This window comes from Lutzomyia longipalpis, chromosome 2, assembly GCF_024334085.1.
Source record: "Lutzomyia longipalpis isolate SR_M1_2022 chromosome 2, ASM2433408v1".
Classification (NCBI taxonomy): Eukaryota; Metazoa; Arthropoda; class Insecta; order Diptera; family Psychodidae; genus Lutzomyia; species Lutzomyia longipalpis.
Genome location: NC_074708.1, coordinates 29,839,534 through 29,863,054, shown reverse-complemented (window position 1 = coordinate 29,863,054; position 23,521 = coordinate 29,839,534). Strand labels below are relative to the sequence as shown.

Genomic DNA, 23,521 nt, shown 5'->3' with positions numbered 1-23,521 from the left:
ATTTCAATCACAATGAACAATCAAAGTGAATTCTAAATCTTTTTATTTTTCAATTTTCTTTACCACGAGAGCTTTGACAAAAGTAATTTATGCTCTCGTTTATTTTTCTTTTTATTTGTGAAACTATTGATTTACTCCAGCGCAGGATGACTCCTTCACGTGTTTTCCCGATACTCATCTGTTGCGATGAAAAAAGAGCCCTTTGGGAGAGATATTTTATGAGTTCAGTTTGTATCCCCCCACCCACAAGTATTTTCCACTCAAACAATATTATATACAAAAGATGTGAAAAGAATTAATTCAACTCTATCAATATGGACACACGGTTGCTGCAAAAAATCTTGTCAATCTCATGGGAGAAGAAGTAAATTCACGTGGAATCTGGAAAAATACAGGAAAATCCTCAAATACTGGGGATTGCTGGTGTACAGAGAATCCCCGTACGTACATTTTACAAATTTTTGTGCATTCCTGAATTTCTCTTTTTGTTTTGCTTTGTATGAGACCCTGACGATGCTCCTGGAGAACTACTAAAAGTATTTTTTTCTTTCAAATCTATGCACTTCACAACTATTGAATGGGGGGGACTATGTGTAATCTTTAGAAAAGAAAAAAAAATGAAAAAAGGCAGCGACGAAGGGAAAAATTGATTGAGATAAAAAAAAATAATGAAAATGAGATAAATGTGAAAGAGAAAATGAAAAAAGAGGTAAAACCAATTTTTCCATTTTCTCTTTCGTTACTCTCTGTCCACCTCAAACATCAGTGTCACTTCCCTCTTTGAAATGTTTTTTTTTTCGACGTGTGGGAGTTTTTTTTTGCCAATCTTCAGCGATACCGACGATCGCGACTTCTTGATCGATCACGACGTGATCGATCGCGATCCGGACGATCTCTATCGCGATCCCTATCGCGATCACGCTCACGATTACGCTCTTTTCGTAATTCCTCCAAACGCCTCTGATGCTCTTGCATATTCTTCCTTCGTGTCTCCTCTTTTACTGCAATCTATGAACAAGATCAAAAAGAATTTGTAGTTCTTTCAATTTAAATTTAATTGATTAATACAATGTTTATTACCTGTTCTGGTGTCAAAGGTAACCAATAAATACTTGGTGTTGCTTTAGTCTTGCGGAAAAGATCATCCAATAGACGAATTGGAGGTTCATTCTCCTTTTTGAACTTTCGAGCTGAAATGAAAAAGTTTTTTTTGTTTGTTTTAAAAGTAATATAAATTGATCCAGATTTGATGATGAGAAATATCTCTTACCTGGCGATGGTGATGGTGATCGTCTTCTTTCGCGTCCAAAGCCTCCCTCGATGTTCCTCTTTACATCCTCACGATCACGTTCCTTGCTCCGCTCACGACGTCCACGTTGATCACGCTCCTTTTCCTTTTCACGATCATCCTTCTTTCCCACATCCCATTCACGAATGGGTCTCGTTGTCTGCTCCTAACAAAACAAACACACATGTTTAGCCTTTTGAAGATAATCTTTAGAAAAAAATAGAAAAACTTACCCGAGCTCCTCCATCAACGCGATCTCTTTCCCATCCCACGACGATCCTCTCACCACGTCCAGTATCAATGTGTTTGGTGAGATCTTCAGCTGTAGACTCAATTGCTTTCATCATATCAACATCCGAACCAAAATCAACATGTAAGCATTTAGGATTCGATGTTGGCCACCGAACACCATGAAGTGCATGACGAGTCTCTACCGCTTGACTGGAAGGGATAACAAGAAAGCGAAAATAGGAAAGTTCTATAGTTTCAAAAAAATAAATTTAATAAAATAAACTTACTCTTCCGTTTCGTACTGCACGTAGCATTTGGACTTAATCTTATCAATCCAGAAGCCATTCTCTACAATTCTCCCAGTTCTAGCGAGTAGTCCCTTGAGTTGGAGTACTGTGAAGGGTCTCACAAGGTTTGTGATGTACAGAATACAGGATGAGGTATTCCTGGGTGGACTTGGTGGCTTCACTGTTTTCCCCACGTCATCATTCACGAGGAGAATTTTGCGATTTATCCCTATTGGATGGGCGTCAGTCGTAACTCTCACTGATTCATCTACGCTCTTTTCCACCAAAATCGGGATATCTCGTTTTTCCTTTGGAGACGCCATTGCTGTCTCTTCCTCACTCCCATTCTCATCATCATCATCAATGACCCCTTCCGTATCCGATGTTAGATCAAGTTTAACATCCACAAGTGGGACTGGCTTCACATCTGCAATCAATGGTTTAAGCGAATCCGTAGAAATGGCAAGAATACTCTGAGCTGAGGGTTTTCTCGACAACCAGCGACGCTTCTTTTTCGCCTGCTCGTCCACATGTGCCTTCCCATCATTCCGTGTGAGCTTCCCAATGAATGGTCTGCTCTTGACTTCCTTAACAGGGGATTTCTTCACAACAGCAGGTTCCTCATCGTCGGTATTTTGCCCCGATTTGGAATGATTGTGCTCAAGTGATTCCTTTGACTGTTCATCCGCTGAATCTCCGGCTTTACTACTCTGATCAGGTAGTTCACCCTCCTCTGGGGAACTTGACCTCTTTGAGGCATCATCTCTCTTCTCATCCTCATCCTCACTCTCCTTCTGTTGCTGCTCCTCCGGTGGCGTCACTGGACGCTGCTCCTCTGCATCATCTTCCTCCCGCTGCTCTATGCGGGGACTCTGGGCTTCACCCTCTTCCCGGACATTCTTCGGTTCTTCGGGACTTAGAGTCTTCATATGGACATCTTCATCGTATTCACAGTGTTCGGGACTGGAGGTTCGTTGTGGAAAACCACTTTCACTATCCTCTCTTACATGCGGCTCAGGTTCCGCTGGAACAAGTTCAATGCTTACCTTTTCGCCCCCATTTTCCTGATCCGCATCATCATTCCCTTCATCCGGTAGAATACTCTCTGCTGCTTCTGTGCTTTCCTCCACTATGGGTTCCTGCACCTCAGCTTCCTGTTCCTCGCGCTGTTCTTCCCGCTCTTCTTCCTCCTCCTCCTCTTCCACATGCTCCTCAATCTTTTTCGCTGCAGCTCGTCTCCGTGTGCGTGTTTTAGACGCTTTAGCTTCACGATCGGAGCCCGAGGATGCCTTGGAGCGTCCCTTGCGTCTCCCTACAGCACGACGCTTCTTCGGGGAGTACTCTTCATCATTTTCCGAACTTGTGTCCCCTTCGGACTTATCGTACTCCACTGGCACTTCCTCCACGGGTGGAGACACTCGACCACGTCGGGTTGAACGTCGAGTGGCTGTCCCCTTTTCCGGACTTTCACTCGAGGCATTTGCTTTGGTTTTGCGACGCATTTTTATCCACTCCTCCGGAAAGATCTAAATAAAAAACAAACATGGAAGGCGGCCATGAAATACGCCCCGGCGTTGCGTGAAGTTTTCAATTGATTTTTTCACCTACCTCTGCGAAGTTGCTGATTAGATTTCTATACCAACACGTTCACTATACGTTTAAGATAAATTATAGAGTAAATTTTAGCGCAAGATACGCGTAAATTATGCAAAAACTCGCGATAAAACTTTTCTTCGGCGTGTATCTTCGTTTTTTGTATCTGTCAAAATTATGTCGCCCACTTTACTGATCGAAGCGCCACATAAATTTTAGTGGCAATTTCGGTACTTGGATAAAGTGCATAAAAAACAGTTATCCGAGTTATCCATATTTTTGTGTCTAGTCTAGAGCTCTCTGCATTATTTTCATTTTTCCATTAGAAATTGTTAATATCTTTACACAGTTTAGTTAAAAGGAGCTTTAAAAATATTTTTTCTGTTAACCAAGAAAAAAAACAACAGGTAGAGTGCAAGGTGCAAAAATAAAAGAAAATATTTTTTCCCTCCATGTAACATAACCTTAAAATTTTTCCAGCTATGGCTGAGGAAATGAATTTCCGGAGCCAGGAAGAGCCTTTTGTTCAGGATCCCCCATCAAGCAGCAGTCGACCTTTGGAATATATGTTGCGTGGAAGTGGCAATAGCTCGCTCAGTCGCGAGAGAGAAGAATTGAGAAGAGTAGTGAGGTCGTCTGGAAGTCAAAATATTGCACTATCTTTCGTAGATGATATCATATACTCAGAGGATGGTAGTATAGAAGAAGTGGTAGCAAAAGAAGTGACAGAAGGAACGCCAGAAGGGATTGATTTACAGATGGGAACTGCCGGCACTTCAGAAGAGCCAATTATCCAAGAAAATGAGAGTACCACAGAACCTACGTCGATTCTCCAAGACGCCCTGATTGTTTATGAAAAGAAGACACCAGAGAATGATGTGGAAATTGCTGAAAGGGGTGCACTGGAAAAATCTCTGATACATAGGAGCTCAAGAGATACTCAGCTTTCTTTAACTTATTTCTCGGAGACTGATACACCTATAGATCTAGGAGACACAGAACAGGAAACTTCGGAAGAACTTCTAAAGGAAGGACAGACACAACTGGAGCCAGATACTGAGACGGTATAATTTGAGAAAAAACATTATTCAGTAGATATACAAATTTATTATGTTTTACAATTTTAGACCATGGACGATGCCTTAAAAAGTCAGGAAGGATCAGAACCAGAGATTCTCCAGGAACAAGAACAGAATTTTGCACAAGGAGAAACTTCGATTGCTGAATTAACAGCTGAAAAGTCCTCTAAGGAAGGGTGGGAAGATGAAGGATTACAGGAAATGGAAGGAAGGGATGCACATAATGCAGAGGAAGAAATTGCAAATAATTTGTTACAGCAAAGTGAAATGTTTTCTGGTGAACAATCGTCAGAGGTCCATTTAATTAATGAAGACAGCACTGAGGAACTTCTGGAAAATACAATAGAAAGTGAAGCAAATGAAAAAGAATCTGAGGCCCAGGTAAAATTAAAAAAAAATTAATTGAAAATTTAAGTTGACTGGAAATTTTTTTTTCAATTCATTTTCAAGGATATGCAAAAAGACAAGCACAGTGATGGTCAGAAAAATGTTCAAGAAGAATTGCTGAGTGAGTCACAAGATATTGGAGAAGTCAGTAACTACTCACCAAGTGCTCAGATGAGTGTAAATCCAAGCGTGTCCAGTATATCACCAGATGTCATTCCTAATCAAAGCGGAGAAGCTGCTGAAAAATGGGTACCGGTTGCAGAATGTTTCGAAAATCTAAGGCGGAAGAAAATCCAACAGGGTGATACGCAGAGCAGTGTGTCGCCTAAAGATAAAGAGGTATACATATCAAAAATGTTGAAAATTCTCCCACTCCTAAGACTACAGAAAGGAAAAGAGAATGAATTTCAGACAATAAAGAACCGAAGATTAAAAGATAATTCGGACGATGAAATAACTCAAGCTTGGGATCTACTAGAGAAGATGGTGACACGACCTCGTAATGTGCAGGCAATCCCGAAAATTTCAATAAAGGGAGAAGTAGAAGAAAGTCTGGATAATACAGCAGAAGTGAGAAGTAATCTTCTTGTTCAAAGTGCCCAATCAAACCACTCATCAAAGAATAAGCGGAAGAAAGCTGAAGGAAATAATGAAGTAGGGAGCAACATGTGTCCCCGAAAGCTTTTCATGGCTAAAAAGAAAGATTCTCGTTGTGAAAATGATGGATCATCTTCAGATTCTAGCGATTCCATTTCTACTAATTCAACTGTGATCTTTGTACCATCGCAGATGAGCGTTATGGTGTTGTCTGATGAATCTCTGCTTACCCCGTCACCTCCTCCTGCTCAATCTCTACCTCAAGCCTCTAAGCCTTCACAGAACATGATACCAACACAAACGGAAACGACTAAAGATAATGACAATTTTCCACCCTTTGCGCCGTCTCCAGAACAAGACGATGATTTTCCACCATTTGCGCCGTCTCCAGGAGGTGACGATGATTTTCCACCCTTTGCGCCTTCTCCAGCAAAATAGACAGAATTTCCTTTACATATTTGAGGACTCTCCATAACACTCCTCTCTACTCTACTCTGATATTAAATGTAGCCTTCAATGTAATGTAATCTATAATTTTGAATTAAAATTGAAAGTGATTTTTTAAGAACATTATTCATTTTTTTTTTTGTAATAATTGCATAAAAATCTATAAGAATTAAGCTGTTATTTGTAATTACATACTCGTAATGGAGTTTACCCGTTCTTGAATGGTAAAACCCCTCATTCGCTGGGAAAGCCGATAACGATTTATCCAAAATAAAAACAATAACGTAATAATTTTTTTTGTAATAATAATTTAATAATTTAAGCGTAAAAATATTTTGTCAAAACTCATTGACGAAGCAATAAAATGAATTTCTTGTGGAATTTTCCCTATGAACAATCAGAGGTTTATTTCGCGATTTTTTTTAACTTATCCATTGCGTTTGGATCATTTTTTTCAACATATTAGTCAATTTGTTTTATGGGTTTTATGACTAATTTGAGTTTTACTGAATTTATCGAATTTATAAATAAGTTATATAACTTTTTTGTGATGAATGGTTTTTCTTGATGGGTCATTAAAGAAAAACAATAATAATTATGCTCAAAAAATTGATTGCAATAAGAAATGAATAATTATGAATTACTTCTGATTTATTCTGCTAAGAAATAACACAGAATAAGAAAAATTTAAATATGCCTTATAAAAAAAAATCAGGAATTAATAACTTTAATATTAAGTGTTTACTTAAAGTAAAGTGTACTAGTAAGTTTGATGAATTCATGCAAACCCGTGGAACCTCTGAACACCTCGCATCCTCTGTGAAGGGTTAATAAAAACAATCCTTGGGGTCACGTTCCCCTTCCCTCAGTGAGCCCTCGATTTTCTCGCTTCACTAGAAACGACTTGACACCCCCCTCACTACGATTGTTATTGCAAAGGGGCGCTCGAGGAATTTTCCAGGAACGCCATAATATAGAATATGGGATTCTTGTTAGTGTTTGGGCAAAGTAAATAAAGTCTGACGGGAATCTTTCTTGAAAAGATAGCACGATGGCACCGTACCATATAATGATGGGAGCCTCAATGTGGCACTTTTCTCCGCAGCTGTGGCGTCAAAAGATGCCAAACCCCATCCATGGTGTAAGCCAATTGACATTCAGGTCACACTGATGTGCACTCCCAAATATACCACCCCCATCGTGGTAAGGCGCGCGGAACAAGAGGCAATAATTGGTCTGTGTCGGGGCTTGAATGATGATTTTTGATAGACGTGCGAATTTAGTAAAAAAAAGGATGAGACTGTGCACATGTTTTGTGGTGATCGGTATTGATATTATTTTCGGCACCCCATCTTTTTTTGATATTAGGATATGAAAATTGGGGGCTGACACGATAAAACGACCTATATAGTGATTTCCATTCTGGTGAATATTCCTCGTACCCGCTAAATTTGCTGTTTATCGCAAACGAACAAGTGAGAGCGAGAAGAGAACATAAATGAATTATTCCCGAGTTATTGGGGGATCAATGTGGCACCAAAGGGAATTGCAGAGTATACGTACTAGCGAGGACCACAAAATCCTATGATTTTCTCATGCAAATCACCCAACTATATATTATGTACAATACACTGTACATAATGTATATAATGTGCTCATTCTATCAATGATTCAGGAAGAAAAGAAGTATGTGGCTTATCTTCCACCCACTACCCACACATACAGAATGTAGAGATATTTCTGAGATTTTCTTGAATATTTCCTCATGTAGGAGTTGCTTTGGAGTAATTTGATGTGTGGAAAATTGGCGCCAGAATTGCATGAGTTTTCCATTGCAACTAAAAGTAATGCGCATGGCAGATTTTCATCAGAGTGTGTACGTTTGTTTCCATCCAATTCAACCCCCAAAAGCAACCCTCAGTCTTTCCTTGAGTGTCCACGATGGTGGTTGGTTGCCAGGAAGTGTTTGGTGTTGATCAGTGAATTTTGTTGTGCCCAAGGGTGCGGAAAGTCATCAATATTCAAAGTGAGACAGCCCAATTGTTCCAAAAGTGTCCACTCCAATCATGATGTTCCACTTGTGAGGAGGGATTCACATACCAAGGAAAGCATTATACATAGCGCAACCACAAAATAGATGTTCGGTAAAACAATGAAGGACACATATCGGAATTGCACATCCACAATGGGATTTGGGATGATTGTCGTATTTCTTGCCGGTGAGTGTCATACAAAGTGCAATCCCATCAATTTTCACCGTCGCAACCCTCGACATTTTCATTTGCCATCCCCAAATACACATAAAGCCGCACCAAAGATAAAATTACCCCGTTAGAGAGAAGGGGGTGCAATATTCTGGGCGCGCAATTGGGTATCAAATTTTATGGTGAATAAACAGAAAGGATGACAAAACAATTAACTTAAGTTGTAGTACCACAATATCCTCCGCAATTAATTGCATCCACCGGGAGCGAATGAAAAATAATCCACATTCAATAGGGGTGCTGAAGATGGTAGCTTCGTTTTTGTGTGTTCAGACAAAGCGAGAAAATATTTCATCATTCAATTAATTATTTGCCGCCTTTCAGACAAAACACACTGGTGCCCAATCAATGGGGAAAAAGGGAAGCCGCATTAATGCCCCAAACACATACACTTGGTCACTTAACTTCCCACCAGATGTGGGTGACGAGTTGACAGACCAATAGATGGGAGATTTTGCGTGAGATTAAATCAACCCCTGGCACATTTAATTAAGGGACAATTGTCAACACTTTGGCAATTTCTCTATCTCTGGGAAATGCTTCATTATGTTCCTCCATAATCAGATAAAACACAAATATTGTAATGTTCTGAGAGAAAAGTTACAATACAAGGAAGTTGTCCTGTTTTTTTTCCATTGTTAATAATTCCCTTTTTTTCCTTTGAAGTTTTCGAACTTTCGTTAGTCAAGGAAAATTTTTCAACCAGAATAATTCTTTTACTTTAATGTTAAAACAAGAATATTTTGTTAAATATTATAGTGAATCAGGTCTTTGCAAAAAAAAAATTGTTTAATTAATCAACTTATGTTCATTAGCTAATAAAGTTATCTTTCTCTCATAAAAATAAATGCTTGTATAAAAAAATTTATTTTATAAAAATTGATTAAATATCCAGTTTTTGTACCATTTTAAATACATATTAGAGAATAAACTAAAGAGTTCCCCTATGCAAAACCGGGTGAACACGTAGAACTAATTTCTAAGCTCTATATTTGGCTTTTTAAAAAGTTTCAGGAGTTTCGGAAAATCATTAAAAACTTTTCCACAAATTAAACCACCAATCATTCATTTTATTCTACTCCCGTAAGTTAATTGATAAAACTATTCAACCTCGTTTATAGCAAAATTTCAATGGAAATTTTGCATTTTGTGCGGTTAATAAAATAAAAGCTTCTCGTGATGTGCTGCGAGTACTATATTACATTTATTCTTGTGTAGCACCCCAGTTAATTCAATAGAATTTTGTGAAAGTTTCATAATAAACCATAAAAAGTTATAAATAAATGATAAACAATACCTCATTCATAGAAATTTAATTAAATTCATTGGAATAATGCATTTTTATTCTTAATTAAAGCTGCTTATTAATGTTTTTAACCACGCTACGGCATGGTGAGCTTTTGTGTGATTCCATCCACAAAGGAAGAACTCGAATTGACTGTGACGAGAAATCAACTCTGTTGCGTTCGGTGCGAAAATACGTGATAAGATGAAAGGAGTCTATTATAATGATTACGAAAGTTTTATTAGCAAACTTTACATGAATGTTTAACGATTTAATCAATTTTTTTATGTGTTGTACACCCAAGAAGCTTCCCTCGTCAGATTTCTTCCCTGATGGAATACAGAGTACCTAACTGCGGAGAGGATGTGGCTTTTCTTTGGGGGAGCTGAATTTTTGGCATGGGATATAGGGTAGGGGGATTGGTGGAATATATCAAGAGAAAAAAATCAATGAAATGGGGAACTCACTCGCGAAGAATGTTAACAAACTCGTAAATTTGCGCTCGCATCTTCCCGTGGTATAATATTAAAGTTCTGAAGAAGAGAGATATGGTGAATGAGTGCGTCATTTGGTGAAAAAGTATATGGTGAATCCACTATTTCTCTGGCATCAACTTCCTCTTCCATTTATGGTGGGGCTACAGCGTCGGAGCAGCAGCTGATCTCAATTTTGTGTAGACGACACGACATGCAGACGCCGTCCGACTCATCCCACATACAAATCTATGCGGGGTCTTCCTTTTGTGTCTTCGAACAACCCTCGCCCCGAAATGTCTCTGGGGGTATGTGGTGTGCGAAAAAATTTCCTATATATGTTTGTGTATTGCACACAGAGGGACAAAATAGGATGGGGGTGGAAAAATCATTAAAGATCTCGTCCATTTGGAATTGCGAATCTAAAAGTAGGCACAATATAACTCTTGGGTAACTATTGGCGATTTATTTAGGTCTCGGACCAATTTATCCTGATTGCTTATTTTGAGGCATTTCCTGATTGCTTATCGAATTTAGTCCCTAAATATCTCGCTCAACGCACCTGCTAGGTCATCGCCTCACTCTATGTTGGGGGAGAGTTAAAAGGAGGAAAGATAAACACACACTGGCTTTTGCCCATAAATTCACCTTTTCTTCTCCACTATAGCAACAGCAATATTCGCACAAGAAACTATTTAGAGTCCATTAAGGGTGAGTGGTTAGCGAAATGAATCTTCAAGATAGAGGTACCTATATAACATGAACTTTCACAAAATTTTACTCCATGTACCAAGACGATAATAGCTGGTTCCACATTAAAGTTTCATTGCGATGAAAAGAAATTTAGAACAAACCTCTTTAGAAGTTAATAAGGACATGACTCTTATGTTTTACCATAAAATATACGTAATACATATGATAAAAAACAGCCATAATTGAGGAAGGGAGGGGCATATAAAAAAGCATCCGCATATAAATTTGTTTTCATATCTCACATGCAAAGTATTTAGCTTTTGTGCAGCTTTATATCCCCCATTATTTTTTTTTTCACAGAGGCAAGTTTTTTTTTCATTCCATTTTCCCTAAAGCATTTTACATAAATGATACACAACATATTTATTCAATGGTATATTTTAGTGATTTTAATAGCACATAGAGAGCACTCAATTCCATAGTCATTTCGCGAATAATTGCAGATAATATTGTACCGAAATGAATTTATAGTATGACCGTGTAATTTATAGTTCATGAATAGGGTGCAAATATTTTGATGAAGTGTTGAAAAAACATGTTCTGAAAATTTATTTATAAACTACTAGTTAACTCAACCCTCCGATTGAATGTGAGTAAATTGCCTTTAAAGCTGTAATTTAGGTAGTGCTTTTATTAGCTTTTTACTAAAGAAAAGAATGTAAAAGAAAATTATTTATTAAGAGTTTAGAAATAAACGAACATTTCAGACAAAACGAGCAAATTTTACGCGAAAAAATAGTAAATTTGTATGGGAGCTATATAAGGAATAAGTTGGGAGAGAAGGGGATAGGGGTAGCGAGTGAGAAGTGAAAATATAGATTGCTTAAGAATATGCTAGACTTCCAACTTACCCCACTTTTCTCTATATATTGTCATTTAATTAATTTATAATTTAAACTCGCTCTTTTGTCACACTTTGGTTTTCTCATTCTTATCACAACAAAGTTTTTGCTTATGAAGTGTCTGACTAGTTTCTTGTACATTACTCCATCACAGCATCAACTTCACTGTCTAATGTTTAGATAATTTCTGCACTTTCATGTGGCTTTCCTAAAAGTTCGTTAAATGCACTCCAGCTATGCACAATGTAGCATCTTCTCATGGTGTCTAAATTAAATTGTCTCGTCGCTCTAACTGAATTTGCCACTTTTATTATTTCGCTCTAAATTGAATTCATATCCTACATACATATACGTAGATGCAGTAGTAGTGTTTGTATACGGAAATTTCATTGTAAAGTATTTCCTGCAAATCAGTAAAGTTTCATCGTAATTCGAAAAGCCCCCATTGCGAGGGATGGTGTTTTCTCTAAAGTATCGTGCAAAAGCGAATGTGCGGTTTGAAATAGATGATTTTTTTTCGCTGACATCAAATCAATAAAAAAGCACTCATCGTGAGAGTGAAGATTTTTTTCAGAGTCATCGAGACGCCACTTTTGAAATTGATTTACCAGAAAAGAAGAACGACGCAAATTTTCACCAGGCTTGGGGTGGAAAATCCCGAAGATTTCCCGGTGATCAATAGTTTTCTTGTCACCCCCTCAGTGTTGCAATACATAGCAAAGTGTGCCGAAAATTTAGGAGGCTGAGGGAAAAAGTTTATCCTCCGTAGAAAGTCATTGTATTTACTCATGGGCTTCGCATATCCGGATTTTCTCATTTTTTTCCTCTTCCACTTCATTTCCCCTAATAGTTTTTCCGCACAATGCTAAAATACTTTCCTGTGTGTGCTTGTAAGCTATGGGTCCTGAATAAAAAAGTCATATAGTACCTTTTGGGTGAAGTTTCTGTGAACTTTTCCATTTGATGCAAAAAAAAAACTCTAAAGGAGGGGGATGAGTGTGGTGTATTCGTCGCATGCAGAGAAATATTTTCCATTTAACTCAGGAATTTCCATTACATTTTCCAAACATAGAGCGTCAGCAGGAGTATATTTTCAAACCTCTGCATCGAATAAGCCGATATTTTGAGCGGGTCAGTTAACTTTTGCACGTGCGATTGCACAGACTTTTCCTCGGTTGATTGATAATGTCCATTAAAATTGATGACAAGCCTCGTAAATAAATCCCCTTTGCTATTTTTCAACAACAATTCAATAAATCTCATACCGTGCTATTCATTTTCACATTTTTTCCCTCGACCCCTTACATCACTTATAGACATTTTCTTTTTTTTTTTCTATTGCCAACTAAAAAAATGACCGGGTCATATCATTTTTTTTTTCAATTTCCTATGAAAATCCACTCAACACATAATTGGTTATATAGTATTATTGCGCATTTAGCATTTTGCAATCAGTACCAATCAGCAATAAAATTTCCATTTAAATTTTCAATTAACATTTCCACTGTATAAAATGTAATTTAATAGAGATAGAAAAGTTTCCAAATTGAGCTGGGTGCTGGAAAAAAAAGGCAGAACCGGCAGAACGCAGTGTAATGGTTCACTGAGTCATTGAAAATGTATGGGAATGTAATCAATAATTCAGGAGAGGAAAAGCCCAATTGCCATGAGATAATGGATGCACCGCATTGTATATCTATATACCTATTAAAGCGTTTGGTGGGATATAGGGATAATCAAATCACCGCCCCCGCATTGATATTGCTGAGCAAAGGAAATTCTTCTGGGTCTTTCAGCACTGTACACTATGAACCTACCTATATAGTTTGGATATTCGCCAAACATTGATGATTCTTGACAAATATTTGGCGATTTTGAGCGCAGAGAAATCGTTTACTTTCTCTTGTTTATTCACATGAGTAGGATTACAACTGGACAACATTTTCATGTTGACATAAAATAAGGAATTTTTTTTGACTAAAAATAGGTCATAATGGTAGGAAGCCTTCGGGAAGGGTTGTTGTGCCAATAAGATAAATATTTGGAGAAAACAAGGTGACGCATTACATTACCTAAAGAACCTTAATTCAACCTAAAGTAGTTTACCGATTTTGTGTGGGAATATCCTTTATTCGAGAGAACAATTCGGATATGCCTATCCGTGTCTCAATATTATGTATATATTTTTAAGGCAGTAGAAATTACTTGTTTAAGTAAGACATTAGCACAAAATGTTAGAGAAAAAAGAATTCTTGTTGGTTTGTCGGATTGTCTCTACATAATAATGATAATAATATTATGTATATATAATCCTTGTGGAAGTACCATTGCGTCTGTGAGAAAAATTACGTGATAACAAGGAGAAATTGCAATAATAAATCCGTACAACATGTGAGAGAAATAAAAGCCATACTAATTCTGTATGATAATATCTTACACGCTGAAGGAAAATTTATCCTGGATTTGGGGAACAGCACGAAATAATTTAATGAAATGTTACTGGTACATATACAAAAGTTTCATATTAAGAGCTTTTTCTCATACATGTTGTGATTTCTCCGTCTTATGGGGTACTCGCAGAATCTCATTTTATGAGGGAACAAACCGTAATTGACTCTCCTTCACTGACGATGTTTGCCACTTCCCTTCAATATTCCACCCTCCGGTCGTCTAAACATGCTTTTGGGTTATCATGGTTACGTGACACACCGATAGAGACCGGGAAAAATGCACATAAAGTGTGAGAATCTTAATGTATTATTTCCAAGTGCGACAGACGATAGAGGTGGAATGGAAGGAACAAGTAGTTTTTATTGCTCATACTCCCTGTCCTTCAATTCGGCAAGGAACATCCTAATCGATATATTAACCTTTATTATATACTTTTCTCTATTATTTACTCTTTACTTCTAAATTAAGAGCTTTCAGCATAAAAAGCTATATGGCATTCAAAGTTTTACCCATTTATATGCGAAGTAGGTAACATCCATTGTAAATTCTTTAGCCTCCTACATTATTTAGGCCACATATTATTATCTTTATGAAATTTTAACATTTTACCCATTTTACCGAGAATGCTGAGAACTACAGCTATTCAGTATAATGTCTCTACATTTTATATTAAATCCTTATTCATGGTATTTATGGTTTAATTCTCTCTTGCCTATTGCATACAATTCTCCTAAATTTCCATTTAACCGCAAACACATAATTTAAACTGCTTTTAAGATAAACTTGCTTAACATATAAATTTCTTTTTTTGCTCATTTTTAATCATAGTGCTTTCTTTGTAATAAAAGAGGATAACACGAGTCTCCCTACATCTTCCAACATCAATAAAATCCCCATAAAATTTGCACAAGGATATGAAATCTCAACAGCAAAAGGGGATTTCATGTTGCACACAGGACGAGATTTAAAAAAAAATCTTTGGAGGGAAACTTTGTGCTTATACAGAGGGAACCTCTATAAGAAGAAATTATTACCATTTTTGGGTGGTGCACACCCAGAACGTGGTCAGAATTTTTTAAAGCCTTAATCGAGGTCAGGGGGATAAAAATCTTTTCCTTTTGCATGTCAAAGAACACACAAAAAAAATCATAAAATTGCCCTCAACATAAGCACAATAATAAATAATCTGTGTATTTTTGTCTACTGCCATGTTTAAATGAGAAAGATGGAGAAAAAGGTGTTAGAAAAGCTGTAAAAAGTTTATAATCTGTGTGAACTTTTATTTTTGTCGCCACAATCGTACAATTGGGGGTGGGAAAGATGTGGGAACTGAAGTGGAAGGAAGATGTCATAAAGTGTTCCATTCACCCACAATGTCTTCTTCAATTAAGAGAAAAGTAGAGGGGTGGCAAAGGGAAAGTGGTGGTGAAACGTGAAATAATAAATTGATTTAAATTTTTACCCTCCAAACATACAAACCGTGTCCCTTGAAAGGCCCCCATTTTCGAGGATAGATATATATACACTCCAAGGCAACCCCTAAACTTTTCATTCCGCCCACCGACCGTCAAGTTTTAGCATGAGATGATAAAATACGAGAAGAATGTGAAAGAAAATGGGAAGAATGTTAGCAACATAATGGGAAATTATAATGAAAATATGTCTAGCTAAATTTTCCCCAGAATGTATTTAACACAATCCCTCAAGTGTGAAATTTTCACGCTCTTGGCAAGCTTCACGCCCAGAAAACACTGTCCTCCACGAACATCCTATACGCAAGGACCGTGCTCAACCTAAAATTGCGCTTCACTGCCACTTAAAAAAAGCTCCCAAAATCACAGAGACCATCAAATACATGGTGAATAGACGCTTCAGGCGTGGTGAGAGATTGAGCTTGTAAATTAATCGGATCAAAAATATATCCTTTTTTTTATCCTTCTCCACATAACATTTCATTGAGTGAAAAAAGCTCCTGTGAGAGGCATTTTAATCCGAAAGATAATTCGATCCGTTTGCTTTAAATGTTTGACCCAGGCCTCGCAAATTATACATTGCAGAGGATAGTAGGTATTTATTTAAATCTCGATTAGATTTTTCATAAAAGGAAATGAAAAAGGTAGGCAAAACAAGACGTAGTATCCTACTGAAAGCTTTCTATATGAATTCTAATTAACTGTAAATCAAAAGTAAATATAATGAGGAAGAGCTGGAATTGGATTTTTTGGTATCAGTGATATTTTTACTTATCCTATTTTCTGCTACTACTACTATTACTAACATTCTTCTATTCTATCTATGTATATTGAGATTCCTCTCGTTATTGAACAATATTTTTTTGTCGCATATAAATGAAGCAAATGCCAATTTTTGGTATGAATTTATTCATAAGACTATGATGGATAAATTCAAATCAACTCCTCATGAATAAATAATAATCATATTAAAGTCAAAATGAACTTTTGGTCAAAAAAATATGAGGGTTTTCATGGTGGCAGTATGCAGGATGATTACATTGTAAGAAGATTATTTTTTAATACCTACATATTAGGGAAGATATAAGATGAGGACTGTATAGTAAAATAATACTTTGATATTCAAGAAAGTGAGTGGAATCTTTCGAATCGCTAAGGGTATTTAAGATCAAAATTTTATAGATAGGATTTTTTAATTTAAAAATTAATTAACCTATAATGTCCATGATTAAGTACTGTTTGATATCAAAATCTTTCGGAAAATTCAATTTTCAACCAATATTCTTGTGTAACACAAGAAGTTATAAATCTCTCCCTTTAACCGAATAATTTGTATGAAAATAAAAACTTTTTATGACATTTTTATGCACCCTAAGTCAGCAATAAAAATTTCGCGTGTGTGTTAAATATAATAAAATAGGCAAAAAATCCAGAGTAAGAATAAACAATTTGGTGACATAAAAGTTAAAACGCAACAGGGAGTTTTCTTTAATATTTTTTTTTGAGCAAAATTTGGTATTTCAGGGTAACATAATCCTCTCCTATTTGTTATTTAAAATTTAGAAGGATGCTTATGTAAGCTCTTGAGACTTATTGAGAACCAAGGAAATTTAATATCGCACCCCCACATGTATCCATTTTATGTTGTTGGAATCGTCTGAAGGGGGAAGAATTTGCTTTGGCACAGACAGACAATAATTCTGTGCAAATAGAGTTGGTTGTATTTTCTGTATATAAATTGATGGGAGTATTTAAGGTGAAAGTTGAAATATGCTCTGATGGAAAAGGACTCCAAGGTGAAGATAATGAATGTGAAAAGTTTATGACAGAAAATTCCCAAAGGGAAACACGTGGAAATGTGACGAGATTTTGTCATTGAATCTTCTACTCGTTTTGGTGCTTCATTTTGGGAACACATTTAAAATACCATAATTCAGTCGAAGTGAGAAAATTAAATTGGCACCGGGATGTTTATGAGATGCTTTCTCTCTTCATTTGCAGCTTTCATGTGTGGGGTGGAATCTCATCGGGAGAAAATTAGTCTTCAGCCACCGCTTCGTGAAGTGGTGAGATCCGTCAACGATTCCTACATTGTGACGTGCAACGCACAAAATAATGCCATGGCCGTTCGATGGCAGAATCCAAAGAAAGGCTCCATAAAGGAGCGTCGGGGGCGCGTTCACACTGAAGATATTAGGGGTGAGTTGAGGTGGTGGTGGAATTTTCAATTAAATGCTCTACTATATAGCATTTGAGTCCATACAAATCTCTTCTATTTGCAGATTCCCTCGCACTCGTATTTGAGCACATCACCCTAGCAGATCGAGGCGAATGGAGTTGCTTGGGTGACGATGCTGAGGACACAAAAAGCTCCTTTAGGATGATTGTAAATGGTGAGAGAAATTCCAAAGATATTTTGTGTCATTTTCTCTCTATTTCTCTCTATATCAAGCCTGTCACCACGGCACATGCGAAAGCTTTCTGCACCGCAAACGAATACTCTTCTTGTATGCAAAAACTAACAACACAATTTGCGATAACACAATTACCTTTCTTCCCTTCTCGCTCCATGTTCAAATACAAAAGTCTTCCACAGTACATGACACAACTTTCTATGATGGGTGGAAAAAGTGAAAAATACATAAACATGATGTGAATTTTAATAGAAGATTTAGATAGTTAGCTGTATTGTCTATTCCGTGCTACAGCTGATGAAGCTTTAAGTTGCACGACAAGCAAGCTCCATTTATACGACAATTTTGTGTGCAGAATATTGCTATTAAAGTAATCGCTTTTGATGGACAATTTAAATTTATCGCACTTTAAAGGAAATTTGTTTTGATATGTTGACAAAGTTTTGCACTAAAATTTTCTAAATAGTTTTTATTTAGTTTCTTAAATTATAAATTCTTGACTGATTTCTACATTTTCCTTTTTATTTAAAATTAGGAATTAGTGCAATATGTTCGGAAATTCAAGAGAATATAAAATGTTCAAAATGTTAAAAAAATATATTTTTTAAGAAAAAGTTTTTTTTTAAGAAAAACGTTTTTTAAGGTGAAATTTTTATTTGTTTCAAAATTGACGCGAAAATCATTTTTTAAAACTCCTAGAGTTTACATAATAACTGGACTATTTTTTACAATAAATATTCTTTTATAACTTTAACATAAAAAAAATTATTGGTAATGCCACAATTTTATTTCTTTCCCTACCCAAGTTTATAATTTTTATTTGATTAAAAAAATCCAAAAATACAAATAAAATAGAATAGAAAGGCAACAAATAAGCCCACGATGAAATTTTTATAACGATTTCTTCATCATTCTTCAGGAAGTAAGAGTATTTTCTTGGAAGAAATCTAATCCAAATATATTTGTGGTATTTTTAAAATTCACCACATGATTCTATACAATATCATACCTATATTATTCCTAAAGAGAAAATACGCAGAAAATTCAGGATGCGCATACAAAAAAACCTTTGGCATTTTCTTCGTATAATTTCTTAATGACTTTTCATGAGGTTGTTTTTCATTCATTTTTAAGGGTTTTCCTCGAATTGTTTTGAAGCGCGTTTGAAGTGAATGAATTCGTAATGAGCACAAGAACTCCTTCGCACTACATCATCAAGGTTCTATTCAAAATTTATTCAAGTAAATAAAAATATAAAATTTTCATTGAGAAATTTTCTTCGTAGATGGAAGTTCTTTAGATTTTATTTTGGCATATTTGGGTGTTTCTACAGGATGTGGAAAAATTCTTTTTTGTGGAAAATTCTTTAGGGTGAGAAAATTGAAAAGTAATCCAGCTGTTGGTACTTTTTTTTACAGAGGAAATGAGCTTCGTCGATACGCCAATTGTTCAGCTAGCACGTGAACATCGAGACGCTACAATACGATGTGAGGTCAAAGGTGATCCTGAGCCTGTCATTTCATGGGATTACAACGGAAAATCCTTACAATGTAAGGCATATAGAGCATATAAATCATCTTACATTTCGGGGGGTGTATTCGAAAGGGGGAACGCGCGCGACACATTTTATAGCAAAAAAATCTCATGGGGGTAGAACACCAATCTTATCACTCCCCTGCAATTGATATAAATTTCAAAAGCACTTTTTTCCAACCCATGTACCCTATGTACTCAGATTTGTAGCACGGAGTAAATTTATTTTCTGCACAGAAAGATATTTCACAGAGAATTTTCTGACCGTGAAATTCAGTTTTTGTCGCTGACTCGTTTTCCATGCAAATAAATTTTCCCTTTGGTTCACCTCCGTGTAAAAAAAAAACAGGGAAATGTATTGAAAATGTAAATTTATGTACCAGATGGGAAGTAGGTACCTACATATTTTATTTGAAACGGGAAAAATTAATTAGCTCCAGTTCAATGGTAAATAATATTCAAAATGTAAAACTGATGATGAAAATCTTCATAAATGCACACATATTAGGTATTTAATTGGAAGAGTTCATAACTCAACTATGCAGTTTAATTTGTAAAAATTCAATTTCAACTCAATCAATAATTCCATGTCAATATGGGTGAGATCGAGTTATAAACAATTGAAAGATTTTCAGCGAAAAGCATAAAAATATTGGGGGTAAATTCTGTGGAAAATTGAAATTCCGATACAATCGTTCGTCCCATATATCTTCTTGAGAAGCAAGCAAGCTTGGTGCACTTCATAAATGATTAATTCTTCGTGTAAATTTATCCATTTTTGCTCTAGCAGTCACATGAAAATTCTACGAATCCTGTATGTGCAAGAAGACTAAACTAAAATTTCATTCAAGTTCATTTTCAGTGTGTGCATGGGGTGGGCTTAATTTCACGAGTGTGGAAATAAGGAAAATAAATGGATAAGATTTCATAGAGAATGAGTACTTGCAATTAATTACGCTCAATATAAATTTGCTCATTTTGCTAGGGGTCTCATTTAAAGAGTGAGTAATTAATTGGTTGGGTTGCTTTGACAATTTTTCAGGTACTCTGTAGGTGTATGTTATATGTATCAGACGATGCTAAAAGTTTATGGAGGAGCATTGAATTAGCTCCAATTATATGAAGAGGGCGTTTTTAAAATATTCCCCCCACGTGGGAGAGATTCAAATTTATTATCCCTGTCGTTTACACATGCATCGAATTAAGAGCCCTTTCAATTATTTTACCTCCAAAATTTATTTCACTGATTTGTATTCTGCTTTGTTTCTCCAGTTCCACACGAAAAGTATATAAAATTGGCGGATGGGCTCTTCATCAAGAGGGTGCACAGGAATGATAGCGGAGAATACACCTGCAGAGGATTTCAGGTGAGTGAAGAAAAAAAGACACAAGAACAAAACTTACTCATTTATGCTTGAGCAATTTTTTTGGTATATAAAGAGAAGCTGTATGCGTTTAATACATACAATGTATATAGGTAGTGTACCCATAAATCTTAGCTAAATATAATATAGAAGAGAAATGATAAATTAGATAATTCAATATAAAACAATAGATTTTTAAGAATTAAATTGAATTTCTCCCGATTCACTTAAAATTTAAACTTCACTAATTTGTTATTTGTGCAACTTCTTGCAAGGATATAAGGAGAAAATATAAATTATCCATTTAATGAATTTCCGTACGAATAGTTTCTTGGAGTTTTTTTCGAAAATGAACAGTTGGAGAAACCACGGAAAATTTTTAATGAAGAAACTTGATAAATCTTTAAAGAAGTACTTTCCAAAGAAGCACGTACAAAAGAATCCATTAAATGCAAACTTTATTAATAAAGTCCTTTTTTGCAAATTTTTGCATAACAACTTATACATATTTTACTTCTCTATATTCAGGTTTCACCATCGATAGTGAACAGCAAGGAGCAGCGTATTCGCCTTAATGTCCAATGTAATGAAAAGTTGCAACATTTAGCTTAATTGAAAGTTCTAAACAGATGGATTTTTTTTGCAGATAAACCCACCCTTTTGTCTGAAGATAATATTCAGTATGTCTATGCGAATGGAACAGTAAATCTCACATGTGAGGCTGAGGCTGAGCCACCTGCCAACTTTTCTTGGTTTCGCCATGGAAAAAAAATTAATCCTCGACAGCAAACAATTCATACAGCCAAGGATATTTCTCAATTGGAAATAACTCTAACGGATGCATCGATTCTAGGGCAGTATCGGTGCAAAGCATCCAATCCATTGGGAAATGTTGATCATGAGATCCTACTTAAGGAGGGCGTCAAGCCCGAACCACCAGCTAAGTTTATCTTACGTGGTGTTAGCTATGATATCCTTGATGTTGATGTGGGTGCTGCAAAGCAAAGGGAACCCACGGAAATGGATACAATTGGGTATCGCTTCCAAATCATGCCAGTAAATGTATTTGAAGAGCACGATCAGGATTGGACTTTGGCACGACAAATTGATTTTCCTGTCGAAGATAATTTCACCTACCTTATAACGCACCTAGAGCCTCATACGCGATACATCGTGCGAGTGGCAAGTAGAAACCTAGCTGGGTTGAGTGAATATACCGACCCAAAGGAATTCAGTACACATAGTCATGGAATATCAAAAGCCTCCACCAATCGTCTGGCCTCATCCCTCATCATCTTTTTCCTCAACTACGCCTTGTGTCACTTGAATTAGTAAAGAAGAAAAACCCCGCATCATGTTGTCGTTGCATAAATCGTCGCTTTTTTGTGAACTACACGCCCCCATATTCTATTGTAATAAAAAATGTATTATTAAGGATTTGGTAAATATAGTTTGAAATTTCATTTAGATAGTCACTGTGAACAAAAAAAAATGTATAGGATCTTAGCCTTACATGTAATCAATCTTGAAGTAATATAAGAGAGATGAATGCTCCTACAGGATTTTCTTATTTTTTTGCATTTCATTCAATTCTACCTTTTTGGGGAACACATTTCTTTTACCACCGATTCCTTACTGAGAGATTTTTCTGAGTTCCGTGAAAATCTTTGAGTTTTATCTTAAATGGAAAACTCTTCGTGCAACAATAATGTCTTTAACGACGTTTCTTTTATATCAACAGGAAAATGCATTTTCAGTAAGTTTCTTTTTAAAGTTTTTGCTCCATTTTCAACGTCGTCACCAAGCTGAGAAACAAAAAGATCTGCAACTGTCTTTGCATTTTAATCTCTGCTACCTAATTCTCTTCGTGAAACTTGCTTCCGGTTTTTCCTATAGAACTTTTTTCCTCTCCAACCAACTCTACTATAGTAAAGCGACTTGCAGCACTATAGTTTTTGGATTGGAGCAACACTTCCGTGTTGGTTTTGGTGCAACAAAATAAGAAACTAAGCGATTCACAGGCGGTGTACAATTAAATTGTTATCAATTGTTTATGAAAGCAAACAGACGAGAAAGTTATGTAGTGCAACTATTCAATAAGGCAGGAAAATTCTTGCTTAACTTTTAATCAATATGTAATGTGGTGCTGAAATTTTAACAAGATATTGTGAGTGTTGTTTCCAGGAATTTCTCCTGTATGTTACATTTTACTACTCAGCAGGAAAATACACCACACTACGTTAAAAAAAAATAGACATATATGTATATGTTTATTACATTGCAAAGAAGTTTATTTATTAATTTAATTTTAACAGGGTGATTGTGTTATATTACTTTAATCCTCAGGCCCATACATATGTACATACATACATATTTCTCTCTTTCACACATTTTCTTATTTGACACTAAATATCAATGGATCTAACCTCCATAGTCCATCATACACTAGTTTGTGTGGCGTAAATAAAGATTATTATTATCAATGGGTCTAATTAATGATTTAGGAAATAATATAAAGGAATTTAGGGATCTTTTCTGCCTTTTCTAGGACATTGGCAATTTATCTGGTACTCAACTGGAAAAATCCATTTTTCTTTTAGAACTTTCAGTATTCTAAATGATTATATTAGAATATTTCTATAATTAAATGAAGCACATAACTTTTAGAAGATAAATGCTAAGATGATGCATGTTTTTACGTACTAAATAGCTAAATAGGGGATTCGTGAAAAATAACGAAAAACTTGCAGTTTGAGTGAGA

At 36.0% G+C, this 23,521-nt stretch overlaps 3 protein-coding genes across 8 annotated transcripts; 2 read left to right on the top strand and 1 right to left on the bottom strand.

The window, feature by feature from the left end:
- Positions 1-26: 26 nt before the first annotated feature.
- LOC129790047 (apoptotic chromatin condensation inducer in the nucleus) lies at positions 27-3,593 on the bottom strand. Of its 5 annotated transcripts, none has more exons than XR_008750526.1 (8): positions 3,415-3,593; positions 1,807-3,332; positions 1,522-1,729; positions 1,271-1,454; positions 1,081-1,190; positions 755-1,008; positions 449-598; positions 27-381 (listed from the first exon to the last, which is right to left on the bottom strand). XR_008750526.1 is itself a non-coding variant. In XM_055827228.1 (7 exons), the coding sequence occupies exons 2-7, from the start codon at positions 2,894-2,896 to the stop codon at positions 829-831; spliced, it is 1,689 nt and encodes a 562-aa protein (XP_055683203.1). In that variant the 5' UTR covers positions 2,897-3,332; positions 3,415-3,593; the 3' UTR covers positions 27-828. The 5 variants fall into 5 exon arrangements, 2 of the variants coding, with proteins under 2 accessions (XP_055683203.1, XP_055683202.1); XR_008750527.1 differs by having other exon boundaries at positions 449-1,008; positions 1,807-2,769; positions 2,853-3,332; XR_008750525.1 differs by having other exon boundaries at positions 449-1,008.
- A 23-nt stretch (positions 3,594-3,616) lies between these two features.
- LOC129790050 (uncharacterized) lies at positions 3,617-6,035 on the top strand. Of its 2 annotated transcripts, none has more exons than XM_055827231.1 (4): positions 3,617-3,806; positions 3,880-4,463; positions 4,527-4,859; positions 4,929-6,035. In XM_055827231.1, the coding sequence occupies exons 2-4, from the start codon at positions 3,882-3,884 to the stop codon at positions 5,898-5,900; spliced, it is 1,887 nt and encodes a 628-aa protein (XP_055683206.1). In that variant the 5' UTR covers positions 3,617-3,806; positions 3,880-3,881; the 3' UTR covers positions 5,901-6,035. The 2 variants fall into 2 exon arrangements, with proteins under 2 accessions (XP_055683206.1, XP_055683208.1); XM_055827233.1 differs by having other exon boundaries at positions 3,645-3,818.
- Positions 6,036-7,828: 1,793 nt separating this feature from the next.
- Positions 7,829-22,317, top strand: LOC129790051 (neural cell adhesion molecule 1-A-like). The gene is made up of 7 exons (XM_055827234.1): positions 7,829-8,128; positions 17,451-17,648; positions 17,732-17,842; positions 19,282-19,413; positions 20,669-20,763; positions 21,289-21,343; positions 21,407-22,317. Exons 1-7 carry the CDS (start codon positions 8,047-8,049, stop codon positions 22,090-22,092), a joined length of 1,359 nt encoding a protein of 452 aa, XP_055683209.1. The 5' UTR covers positions 7,829-8,046; the 3' UTR covers positions 22,093-22,317.
- Positions 22,318-23,521: the final 1,204 nt, after the last annotated feature.